Source organism: Oncorhynchus masou, unplaced genomic scaffold, assembly GCF_036934945.1.
Source record: "Oncorhynchus masou masou isolate Uvic2021 unplaced genomic scaffold, UVic_Omas_1.1 unplaced_scaffold_1197, whole genome shotgun sequence".
In the NCBI taxonomy this organism is placed as follows: domain Eukaryota; kingdom Metazoa; phylum Chordata; class Actinopteri; order Salmoniformes; family Salmonidae; genus Oncorhynchus; species Oncorhynchus masou.
In genome coordinates this window covers 125,118-139,023 of record NW_027001748.1, presented here as the reverse complement: position 1 = coordinate 139,023, position 13,906 = coordinate 125,118, and the positions used below count along the sequence as shown (strand labels likewise).

At 41.5% G+C, this 13,906-nt stretch overlaps 1 protein-coding gene across 2 annotated transcripts in view; it reads right to left on the bottom strand.

The window, feature by feature from the left end:
- The window catches only part of LOC135529656 (Fc receptor-like protein 5), a 53,787-nt gene that overhangs the window by 36,204 nt on the left and 3,677 nt on the right, over positions 1-13,906 (bottom strand). The window contains exons 2-4 of one of the 2 annotated variants that reach the window (XM_064958275.1): positions 11,959-12,003; positions 4,296-4,556; positions 3,078-3,320 (exon numbers count right to left, since the gene is read on the bottom strand). In XM_064958275.1, coding sequence (XP_064814347.1) covers positions 3,078-3,320; positions 4,296-4,556; positions 11,959-12,003 — 549 coding nt within the window. The remainder of the gene's footprint in view (positions 1-3,077; positions 3,321-4,295; positions 4,557-11,958; positions 12,004-13,906) is intronic. The other variant, XM_064958277.1, reaches the window with a different exon arrangement.

The window sequence follows — 13,906 nt, the reverse complement described above, 5'->3', positions numbered from 1 at the left end:
GCAAACATCCGAAGATCAAAGGTAAGCGATTAATTTATTGCTTTTCTGACGTTCGTGACCAATAAAAAACTTGGTTGCTAGCTGTTTGTAATATTTTGTCTACTGAGAGAGATGTCCTTACATAAACGCTTGGTATGCTTTCACCGAAAAGCTTTATTGAAATCTGACATGCCAAGTGGATTAACAACAAGCTAAGCTGTGTTTTGCTATATTGCACTTGTGATTTCATGGAAATTAAATAGTTTTAGTAATTTAATTTGAATTTGGTGCTCTGCAATTCAGTGGATGTTGACGAAAATGATCCCGGGTGCACCTCTTAACAGTGTAAAGAAGAACCACCCAGTTTATAATGTAGGTTTCAGCACCTGTTAACAGTGTAAAGAAGAACCACCCAGTTTATAATGCAGGTTTCAGCACCTCTTAACAGTGTAAAGAAGAACCACCCAGTTTATAATGCAGGTTTCAGCACCTCTTAACAGTGTAAAGAAGAACCACCCAGTTTATAATGCAGGTTTCAGCACCTCTTAACAGTGTAAAGAAGAACCACCCAGTTTATAATGCAGGTTTCAGCACCTCTTAACAGTGTAAAGAAGAACCACCCAGTTTATAATGCAGGTTTCAGCACCTCTTAACAGTGTAAAGAAGAACCACCCAGTTTATAATGCAGGTTTCAGCACCTCTTAACAGTGTAGAGAAGAACCACCCAGTTTATAATGCAGGTTTCAGCACCTCTTAACAGTGTAAAGAAGAACCACCCAGTTTATAATGCAGGTTTCAGCACCTCTTAACAGTGTAAAGAAGAACCACCCAGTTTATAATGCAGGTTTCAGCACCTCTTAACAGTGTAAAGAAGAACCACCCAGTTTATAATGCAGGTTTCAGCACCTCTTAACAGTGTAAAGAAGAACCACCCAGTTTATAATGCAGGTTTCAGCACCTCTTTACAGTGTAAAGAAGAACCACCCAGTTTATAATGCAGGTTTCAGCACCTCTTAACAGTGTAAAGAAGAACCACCCAGTTTATAATGCAGGTTTCAGCACCTCTTAACAGTGTAAAGAAGAACCACCCAGTTTATAATGCAGGTTTCAGCACCTCTTAACAGTGTAAAGAAGAACCACCCAGTTTATAATGCAGGTTTCAGCACCTCTTAACAGTGTAAAGAAGAACCACCCAGTTGATAATGCAGGTTTCATCACCTCTTAACAGTGTAAAGAAGAACCACCCAGTTTATAATGCAGGTTTCAGCACCTCTTAACAGTGTAAAGAAGAACCACCCAGTTTATAATGCAGGTTTCAGCACCTCTTAACAATGTAAAGAAGAACCACCCAGTTTATAATGCAGGTTTCAGCACCTCTTAACAGTGTAAAGAAGAACCACCCAGTTGATAATGCAGGTTTCATCACCTCTTAACAGTGTAAAGAAGAACCACCCAGTTTATAATGCAGGTTTCAGCACCTCTTAACAGTGTAAAGAAGAACCACCCAGTTTATAATGCAGGTTTCAGCACCTCTTAACAGTGTAAAGAAGAACCACCCAGTTTATAATGCAGGTTTCAGCACCTCTTAACAGTATAAAGAAGAACCACCCAGTTTATAATGCAGGTTTCAGCACCTCTTAACAGTGTAAAGAAGAACCACCCAGTTTATAATGCAGGTTTCAGCACCTCTTAACAGTATAAAGAAGAACCACCCAGTTTATAATGCAGGTTTCAGCACCTCTTAACAGTGTAAAGAAGAACCACCCAGTTTATAATGCAGGTTTCAGCACCTCTTAACAGTGTAAAGAAGAACCACCCAGTTTATAATGCAGGTTTCAGCACCTCTTAACAGTGTAAAGAAGAACCACCCAGTTGATAATGCAGGTTTCAGCACCTCTTAACAGTGTAGAGAAGAACCACCCAGTTTATAATGCAGGTTTCAGCACCTCTTAACAGTGTAAAGAAGAACCACCCAGTTTATAATGCAGGTTTCAGCACCTCTTAACAGTGTAAAGAAGAACCACCCAGTTTATAATGCAGGTTTCAGCGCCTCTTAACAGTGTAGAGAAGAACCACCCAGTTTATAATGCAGGTTTCAGCGCCTCTTAACAGTGTAAAGAAGAACCACCCAGTTTATAATGCAGGTTTCAGCACCTCTTAACAGTGTAAAGAAGAACCACCCAGTTTATAATGCAGGTTTCAGCACCTCTTAACAGTGTAAAGAAGAACCACCCAGTTTATAATGCAGGTTTCAGCACCTCTTAACAGTGTAAAGAAGAACCACCCAGTTTATAAGGCAGGTTTCAGCACCTCTTAACAGTGTAAAGAAGAACCACCCAGTTTATAATGCAGGTTTCAGCACCTCTTAACAGTGTAAAGAAGAACCACCCAGTTTATAATGCAGGTTTCAGCACCTCTTAACAGTGTAAAGAAGAACCACCCAGTTTATAATGCAGGTTTCAGCACCTCTTAACAGTGTAAAGAAGAACCACCCAGTTTATAATGCAGGTTTCAGCGCCTCTTAACAGTGTAAAGAAGAACCACCCAGTTTATAATGCAGGTTTCAGCACCTCTTAACAGTGTAAAGAAGAACCACCCAGTTTATAAGGCAGGTTTCAGCACCTCTTAACAGTGTAAAGAAGAACCACCCAGTTTATAATGCAGGTTTCAGCACCTCTTAACAGTGTAAAGAAGAACCACCCAGTTTATAATGCAGGTTTCAGCGCCTCTTAACAGTGTAAAGAAGAACCACCCAGTTTATAATGCAGGTTTCAGCACCTCTTAACAGTGTAAAGAAGAACCACCCAGTTTATAATGCAGGTTTCAGCACCTCTTAACAGTGTAGAGAAGAACCACCCAGTTTATAATGCAGGTTTCAGCACCTCTTAACAGTGTAGAGAAGAACCACCCAGTTTATAATGCAGGTTTCAGCACCTCTTAACAGTGTAGAGAAGAACCACCCAGTTTATAATGCAGGTTTCAGCACCTCTTAACAGTGTAAAGAAGAACCACCCAGTTTATAATGCAGGTTTCAGCACCTCTTAACAGTGTAAAGAAGAACCAGATAATCAGAATGTCAAGGTTTCTCATATTCTCACCTGTCACAGTCATCCAGCTCTCTGGTGATTCTCCTTTAGAGCTGGAACACTTGTAGAGTCCTTCATCTGACTTGGATACTGCAGGGATGGTCATCTCTCCTGAAGACTCAGCCCTGATGAAGGATCCATCTTTGTAGAAAACAGCTGTGAGGTCAGAGGGAGTTACCTGATATCTGCAGCGCAGAGTCACAGAATCTCCCTCAGTCACAGGAAGGGCAGGGCTTTCCAGGATCACAGCACCAACTGTATATAATATATAAACATCATATATAAACAGGGCTCTCCAGGATCACAGCTCCAGCTGTATATAATATATAAACATCATATATAAACAGGGCTCTCCAGGATCACAGCTCCAACTGTATATAATATATAAACATCATATATAAACAGGGCTCTCCAGGATCACAGCTCCAGCTGTATATAATATATAAACATCATATATAAACAGGTCTCTCCAGGATCACAGCACCAGCTGTATATAATATATAAACATCATATATAAACAGGGCTCTCCAGGATCACAGCTCCAGCTGTATATAATATATAAACATCATATATAAACAGGGCTCTCCAGGATCACAGCTCCAGCTGTATATAATATATAAACATCATATATAAACAGGGCTCTCCAGGATCACAGCACCAACTGTATATAATATATAAACATCATATATAAACAGGTCTCTCCAGGATCACAGCTCCAGCTGTATATAATATATAAACATCATATATAAACAGGGCTCTCCAGGATCACAGCTCCAGCTGTATATAATATATAAACATCATATATAAACAGGGCTCTCCAGGATCACAGCTCCAGCTGTATATAATATATAAACATCATATATAAACAGGGCTCTCCAGGATCACAGCTCCAGCTGTATATAATATATAAACATCATATATAAACAGGGCTCTCCAGGATCACAGCTCCAGCTGTATATAATATATAAACATCATATATAAACAGGGCTCTCCAGGATCACAGCACCAACTGTATATAATATATAAACATCATATATAAACAGGTCTCTCCAGGATCACAGCTCCAGCTGTATATAATATATAAACATCATATATAAACAGGTCTCTCCAGGATCACAGCTCCAGCTGTATATAATATATAAACATCATATATAAACATAACATCAGCTATCTGAAACCAGATGAATCACTAAACACTATAATGTTAGTAGATGGTGTTTGTGGACATACCATGTACTGTGATGTTGACAGCATTGCTGTGTTCTCCAGACCCAGACTCACACCAGTACACTCCACTGTCTGATGGTGTTAGTGACACGTTGCATGAAGACCCCCGTTGTTTTCCCCAGTCAGTACTACACTCTGAAAGGTTTCCTCTCTCTGCGTTCCTCATCACTCTCCATCCAGTCGAGTTCCCCTGAACCTCACAGCTCAGAGAGACAGACTCATATTCAAAGAACTGAGATCTGTCAGGAATGACACTCAGAGAGGCTGGAAGAAAGATATTAGAACGAGAGATAGAGAGAATGTCACAAAGTTAATAAGCTCCTGAATCTTTCAGCTTTAATTTAAAAAAAATGATATAAACGTTTTGTTTTTACAAGGACATACAAGATACTACCCTCCGCAAAATAACATTCTGTGAGGACCGACGACAAACAGGAGAAGCAGGTACGTGGAATCAGACATTTATTAGGGAACAGACAAGGAAACAAGACAGGAACAGAGTCAGAACAGAGGTAACACGGACATGAGACAATTAATCCCGAAGCAGGGAACAGAGCTTGGGAACAGACAGATATAGGGAAGGTAATTACTCAAGTAATTGAGTCCATGTGAGTCCAATGATCCATGTGTGACGGGGGAAGGCAGGTGTGTGGACTGATGGATGCTTGAGTGCTTAATGCTCCTGGCTCCCTCGAGAAGAGCAGGAGACAGTGCCCCCCCCAAGTGCCCCCCCCAAGGAGTCTACCTCCCAAGGAGTCTACCTCCCAAGGAGTCTACCTCCCAATGATTTTTACTACCAAGGATGTTTACTAATAGCCTCTTAAGGATCTGCCACTTTAAAAACATTTTCTTTGCCTAAAATGACATACCCACTTGTTTCCTCCGTCGAAGGAGAGGAGGACCAAAATACAGCGTGGTTATTTCGATTCATCTTTAATAAAGATAATAACGAACAATACAAACCACTAAACGTAACGTGAAAAAAACAAAACAGCCCTATTTTTTTATTTTTAGAAAAAATAATTTATTACATTCTGAGCTGTGAGGTCCATTCATTCTTTACAACTCGTAGTTTTCATTCATACATCAATAATGGTATTTTAATTTAACTAAACAAAAACCCAAGCAAAACCTCAGGGGAGCATCTTCACTCCCCGTCATCCTACCTTTCCCTATCTCCCCGTCCCTAATCTATCCCCTTACAAATCTAAATGACACCCAGCCCTAAACACCCCTTCCACCTCTCCTGGGCAGCATGCTGCCCCCACTTCCTCTCATCCCTCTTCATCTTCCCCCTCAAATCTTCTTCCACCCTCCTCACTATTCCTTCCACCCCCAATCTCTCCCTGTCTTCACCATGTTCTGCCTGGCTTCCCACAGCCCCCGTTTAAAGAGACTCATGAGAATCCAGAGCAGAAACCTGTCCCTATCCGTCCCTCTCGCTCTCCCTACACCTCTCTCTAACCTGGCCCACGTCAATACAAAATCCCCTCTTACCAAACCTAACAACACCCGTGCCCTAGCCCATACTACTCCGGCAAAGGCACAGTCCCAAAAGACATGGCGCACAGTCTCCTCCCTGCCACAAGAGGATCTTGGACAGGTGGGGGATTGCGCCAAACTATGCCGGTACATGATGGAACGTACTGGCAAGCACTTGTGGAGGCTCAACCAATTCAGGTCCTTGAGCCTGTTGTCCAGGCCCCGCGCCTGCACTCCCTCCTAGACCACTGCCGAGATGCCCACTACAGGCGCCGAACTCCCTGCCTGTCTGACCTCCTCGTACAGGTACCTGTGATCTAAACCTACTCGGGCAACTTCAACCTCAGGGTGTGCACGCAGCCACTTGGCCGCAGGGCCAAAGTGCCACGGCAGCTGTTCCGCCCGAGGACCCGTGTTAGACCCCACCATTACGCTTTACGCCTGATACGAGAAGAACACCTGCAGGAGGTAACCGGACGGGTGTATCAATGGATGAGCAAGTTCCGTTAACAAGAAAGAAACAAAAATTGCGTCCAGTTTGAGAGGGAGATGTGGTACCCCCTTACCTCCCTCCCGATGGGACAGAGCATGCGTGCCCTGGCGACCCACTCGTACCTGCCACTCCACATGACCTGAAACACAAGCCTCACGTGAGGCCTCTTCAGACAAGCCGGCAAATACAGAAATATAACTGATACCACTGAGTGAAAATAGAGCAGTAGTCATGAATACAGTAGTATAACTAATGGATACAGTAATATAACTGATATCACTGTGTGAAAATAGAGCAGCAGTGATGAATACAGTAACATAACTGATGAATACAGTAAAATTACTGATGAATACCGTAATATAATTAATGATTACAGTATTATAACTGATGTATACAGTAATATCACTGATGAATACAGTAATATAACTGATGATACCACTGGGTGGAAATAGAACAGTAGTGATGAATACAGTAATATAACTAATGGATACAGTAATATAAATGATGATACCACTGGGTGAAAATAGAACAGTAGTGATGAATACAGTAATATAACTGATGAATACAGTAATATAACTGATGATACCACTGGGTGAAAATAGAACAGTAGCGATGAATACAGTAATAAAACTAATGAAAACAGTAATATAACTGATGAAAACTGTCAGGATTTGGCCAGGGTTGTTCCGGTTTTTGGTCACTAGATGCCCCCTATTGTGCTTTTTGACCTTTTGCTTTCCCTTGATCCCCATTATTATTTGCACCTGTGCCTCGATGCCCCTGATTGTATTTAAACCCTTAGTTTCCCTCAATTCTTTGCTCTGTGTTTGTATGTTAGCACCCAGCCCTAGTATTCTGTGTACTCTTGTTGATCCCGGTGGACGCTCTTGTGGAATTCTGTTTTTTGTTCTTGTTTATTTATTTTTGAGTATCTTTTGAGGCTTTTTATGCTTTACCTACCACCTTGTGGATTTACCTTTTGTCTTGGAGGATTACCTTGTGGATTACCTTGTTCTTGTGGAATTCCTTTTGAGGTTGTGGAGTTACATGTTTTCCTGAAGGACTTCACTTTTTACTTTATTAAATACACCGTCTCAAGTACTGCTGTGTCTGCCTCATCTTCTGGGTTCTGCTGACTATTCGTGGCTCAGTTGGTTAAGTGACTGTTTCTCACTCCGGAGACCCGGGTTCGTAACCGGGTCCTGACAGAAAACAGTAATATAACTGATGAATACCGTAATATTACTGATGAATACAGTAATATAACTGATACCACTGGGTGAAAATAGAGCAGTAGTGATTAATACAGTAACATAACTAATGAATACAGTAATATTACTGATGAATACAGTAATATAACTGATGATACCACTTGGTTTTAATAGAACAGTAGGGATGAATACAGTAATATAACTGATGATGTAATAACTGATGATGCCACTGGATGACAATAAGCAGAATTGATGAATACAGTAATATAACTGATGAATACAGTAATATAACTGATGAATACAGTAATATAACTGATGATGCCACTGGGTGAAAGTAATGATGAATACAGTAATATAACTGATGAATACAGTAATATAACTGAATACAGTAATATAACTGATGAATACAGTAATATAACTAATGAATACAGTAACATAACTGATGAATACAGTAATATAACTGATGATACCACTGGGTGGAAATAGAACAGTAGTGATGAATACAGTAATACAACTGATGAATACAGTAATATCACTGATGAATACAGTAATATAACTGATGATGCCACTGGGTGAAAGTAGAGCAGAAATGATGAATACAGTAATATAACTGATGAATACAGTAATATAAATGATGAATACAGTAATATAACTGATGAATACAGTAATATAACTGATGATACCACTGGGTGGAAATAGAACAGTAGTGATGAATACAGTAATACAACTGATGAATACAGTAATATATCTGATGATGCCACTGGATGACAATAGAGCAGAATTGATTAATACAGTAATATAACTGATGAATACAGTAATATAACTGAATACAGTAATATAACTGATGAATTCAGTAATATAACTAATGAATACAGTAACATAACTGATGAATACAGTAATATAACTGATGATACCACTGGGTGGAAATAGAACAGTAGTGATGAATACAGTAATACAACTGATGAATACAGTAATATAACTGATGAATACAGTAATATAACTGATGAATACAGTAATATAACTGATGATGCCACTGGGTGAAAGTAGAGCAGAAGTGATGAATACAGTAATATAACTGATGAATACAGTAATATAACTGAATACAGTAATATAACTGATGAATTCAGTAATATAACTAATGAATACAGTAACATAACTGATGAATACAGTAATATAACTGATGATACCACTGGGTGGAAATAGAACAGTAGTGATGAATACAGTAATACAACTGATGAATACAGTAATATAACTGATGAATACAGTAATATAACTGATGATGCCACTGGGTGAAAGTAGAGCAGAAGTGATGAATACAGTAATATAACTGATGAATACAGTAATATAACTGATGAATACAGTAATATAACTGATGAATACAGTAATATAACTGATGAATACAGTAATATAACTAATGAATACAGTAACATAACTGATGAATACAGTAATATAACTGATGATACCACTGGGTGGAAATAGAACAGTAGTGATGAATACAGTAATACAACTGATGGATACAGTAATATATCTGATGATGCCACTGGATGACAATAGAGCAGAATTGATGAATACAGTAATATAACTGATGAATACAGTAATATAACTGATGAATACAGCAATATAACTGATGATGCCACTGGGTGAAAGTAGAGCAGAAGTGATGAATACAGTAATATAACTGATGAATACAGCAATATAACTGATGATGCCACTGGGTGAAAATAGAGCAGAAGTGATGACTACAGTAATATTGAAACATTGAAATGAGTTCACAACAGATGTTCTCCAACCTAAATGGCCGCCTATTCTCAATGTAGTTCACCACTTTTGGCCTATGAACAGGGTGCAATTTAGGGGAGGGTTACAGAGCTAGAGACTGCATGGTCACAGAAAACCATCAGGTCTGCCAGTAGTGGGGTACAGAGATAGAGACTGTCAGAGACTGCAGGGTCACAGAAAACCATCAGGTCTGCCAGTAGTGGGGTACAGAGATAGAGACTGCTGGGTCACAGAAAACCATCAGGTCTGCCAGTAGTGGGGTACAGAGCTAGAGACTGCAGGGTCACAGAAAACCATCAGGTCTGCCAGTAGTGGGGTACAGAGATAGAGACTGCAGGGTCAAAGAAAACCATCAGGTCTGCCAGTAGTGGGGTACAGAGCTAGAGACTGCATGGTCACAGAAAACCATCAGGTCTGCCAGTAGTGGGGTACAGAGCTAGAGACTGTCAGAGACTGCAGGGTCACAGAAAACCATCAGGTCTGCCAGTAGTGGGGTACAGAGCTAGAGACTGCAGGGTCACAGAAAACCATCAGGTCTGCCAGTAGTGGGGTACAGAGCTAGAGACTGCAGGGTCACAGAAAACCATCAGGTCTGCCAGTAGTGGGGTACAGAGATAGAGACTGCAGGGTCACAGAAAACTATCAGGTCTGCCAGTAGTGGGGTACAGAGATAGAGACTGCAGGGTCACAGAAAACCATCAGGTCTGCCAGTAGTGGGGTACAGAGATAGAGATTGCAGGGTCACAGAAAACCATCAGGTCTGCCAGTAGTGGGGTACAGAGCTAGAGACTGCAGGGTCACAGAAAACCATCTGGTCTGCCAGTAGTGGGGTACAGAGCTAGAGACTGCAGGGTCACAGAAAGCCATCAGGTCTGCCAGTAGTGGGGTACAGAGATAGAGACTGCTGGGTCACAGAAAACCATCAGGTCTGCCAGTAGTGGGGTACAGAGCTAGAGACTGCAGGGTCACAGAAAACCATCAGGTCTGCCAGTAGTGGGGTACAGAGCTAGAGACTGCAGGGTCACAGAAAACCATCAGGTCTGCCAGTAGTGGGGTACAGAGCTAGAGACTGCAGTGTCACAGAAAACCATCAGGTCTGCCAGTAGTGGGGTACAGAGCTAGAGACTACAGGGTCACAGAAAACCATCAGGTCTGCCAGTAGTGGGGTACAGAGCTAGAGACTGCAGGGTCACAGAAAACCATCAGGTCTGCCAGTAGTGGGGAACAGAGATAGAGACTGTCAGAGACTGCATGGTCACAGAAAACCATCAGGTCTGCCAGTATTGGGGTACAGAGCTAGAGACTGTCAGAGACTGCAGGGTCACAGAAAACCATCAGGTCTGCCAGTAGTGGGGTACAGAGCTAGAGACGGCAGGGTCACAGAAAACCATCAGGTCTGCAAGTAGTGGGGTACAGAGCTAGAGACTGCAGGGTCACAGAAAACCATCAGGTCTGCCAGTAGTGGGGTACAGAGATAGAGACTGCAGGGTCACAGAAAACCATCAGGTCTGCCAGTAGTGGGGTACAGAGCTAGAGACTGCAGGGTCACAGAAAACCATCAGGTCTGCCAGTAGTGGGGTACAGAGCTAGAGACTGCAGGGTCACAGAAAACCATCAGGTCTGCCAGTAGTGGGGTACAGAGCTAGAGACTACAGGGTCACAGAAAACCATCAGGTCTGCCAGTAGTGGGGTACAGAGCTAGAGACTGCAGGGTCACAGAAAACCATCAGGTCTGCCAGTAGTGGGGTACAGAGATAGAGACTGTCAGAGACTTCAGGGTCACAGAAAACCATCAGGTCTGCCAGTAGTGGGGTACAGAGCTAGAGACTGCAGGGTCACAGAAAACCATCAGGTCTGCCAGTAGTGGGGTACAGAGATAGAGACTGCAGGGTCACAGAAAACCATCAGGTCTGCCAGTAGTGGGGTACAGAGCTAGAGACTGCAGGGTCACAGAAAACCATCAGGTCTGCCAGTAGTGGGGTACAGAGCTAGAGACTGCAGGGTCACAGAAAACCATCAGGTCTGCCAGTAGTGGGGTACAGAGCTAGAGACTGCAGGGTCACAGAAAACCATCAGGTCTGCCAGTAGTGGGGTACAGAGCTAGAGACTGCAGGGTCACAGAAAACCATCAGGTCTGCCAGTAGTGGGGTACAGAGCTAGAGACTGCAGGGTCACAGAAAACCATCAGGTCTGCCAGTAGTGGGGTACAGAGCTAGAGACTGCAGGGTCACAGAAAACCATCAGGTCTGCCAGTAGTGGGGTACAGAGCTAGAGACTGCAGGGTCACAGAAAACCATCAGGTCTGCCAGTAGTGGGGTACAGAGCTAGAGACTGCAGGGTCACAGAAAACCATCAGGTCTGCCAGTAGTGGGGTACAGAGATAGAGACTGCTGGGTCACAGAAAACCACAAGCAAAGGAAAGGAAACAAAAACACTCATGCAGCCATAACAGAGAGATAAATGGGGTTTGTACAACAAAGCCAATGCAGAAAACCAAACCACAAGCCACGGAAACACACAACACAGACACATAGTTATATTTACATTTGACATTTCAGTCATCCAGAGCGACTTGCAATGAATTATCACAGTCATATTAAGTACATTTTCCTCAATGTTTTAGCTATAAATAATTAATTTAGAAATAAAGAGAAATGTTACTATTATAGAACAGGTGATGAATATAGATTAATGTACTCACCTCCACCTTGTCCGAGGCGACAGTATACCAGTGTACTCAACAGCACTGAAACACACAGAGAACTATCACTGTGGAACATGATGTAAACATTGAAACACAGAGAGAACTATCACTACGGTACATGATGGAAACACTGAAACACTGAAACACACAGAGATAACTATCACTATGGTACATAATATTAACACTGAAACACACAGAGAAAACTATCACTACATCTCAATCCACAGCATCTGTCTTTGTCGGCCTTCTGCATTTGCGGTGGAAAGTGTGTTTTGATCTACGGAAAGGGGAGACTACGACCCCACGAGTCTCAGAGACTCATCTGAAGTCAGTACAGCTGATGTGCCAACTTCTGTCCGAACCGTTTGGGCTACAAACTAACATGACCCCACTATGGAAAGGGGAGACTCTCAGCTACAAACTAATATGACCCCACTATGGAAAGAGGAGACTCTCAGCTACAAACTAATCTGACCCCACTATGGAAAGGGGAGACTCAGCTACAAACTAATATGACCCCACTATGGAAAGAGGAGACTCTCAGCTACAAACTAATATGACCCCACTATGGAAAGAGGAGACTCTCAGCTACAAACTAATATGACCCCACTATGGAAAGGGGAGACTCTCAGCTACAAACTAATATGACCCCACTATGGAAAGAGGAGACTTAGTTACAAACTAATATGACCCCACTATGGAAAGGGGAGACTCAGCTACAAACTAATATGACCCCATTATGGAAAGGGGAGACTCTCAGATACAAACTAATATGACCCCACTATGGAAAGAGGAGACTCTCAGCTCCAAACTAATATGACCCCACTATGGAAAGGGGAGACTCTCAGATACAAACTAATATGACCCCACTATGGAAAGGGGAGACTCTCAGCTACAAACTAATATGACCCCACTATGGAAAGGGGAGACTCTCAGCTACAAACTAATCTGACCCCACTATGGAAAGGGGAGACTCTCAGATACAAACTAAAATGACCCCACTATGAAAAGAGAAGACTATCAGCTACAAACTAATATGACCCCACTATGGAAAGGGGAGACTCAGTTACAAACTAATATGACCCCACTATGGAAAGAGAAGACTATCAGCTCAAACTAATATGACCCCACTATGGAAAGAGGAGACTCTCAGCTACAAACTAATACAACCCTGCTATGGAGAGGGAGACAGAAACACGATGGTGCTCTCTACGAAGCCCACAAGTGTGACGGCACTCGGCTAACCCATACAAATGAATGGTAGTATGGAGGTAGTTTTGTGCCAACAAAAATAAGGGGTTAAATATGTGTCCAAAAAACTAAAATATATATTTCCTGAGCTTTCTTATCTCCTAAATATAGAACAGACTCTCCAAAACCTTATTCCTCATGATGTATTTTTTGACTGTCTTTTTTGCCATTTCTGTGTTGTTAAATGTAGTAGTATGACACGCAAAATTAAATATTTTATTTTATCAAATATTTTTTAAGATGAAAATATAAGAAAATGTTTTTAAAAGACAAAATGAAAAATGAAATAGCTTAATCTAAAACAATTAGATATATGAATATACATACAGTGGGCAAAAAGGTATTTAGTCAGCCACCAATTGTGCAAGTTCTCCCACTTAAAAAGATGAGAGGCCTGTAATTTTCATCATAGGGACATCATAGGTACACTTCAACTGTGACAGACAAAACAAATCCAGAAAATCACATTGTAGGATTTTTAATGAATTTATTTGCAAATTATGGTGGAATATATTAATTAATAAATAATTAATAATTAATTAATTAATAATTCCTCCATGCAGATTCTTTGGATGCAACTCAGCATTCTTTGTCCTCCAAACATGACGAGTTGAGTTAACAAAACTTTATATTTTAGTTTCATCTGAACATATGACATTCTCCCAATCTTCTTCTGGATCATCCAAATGTTCTC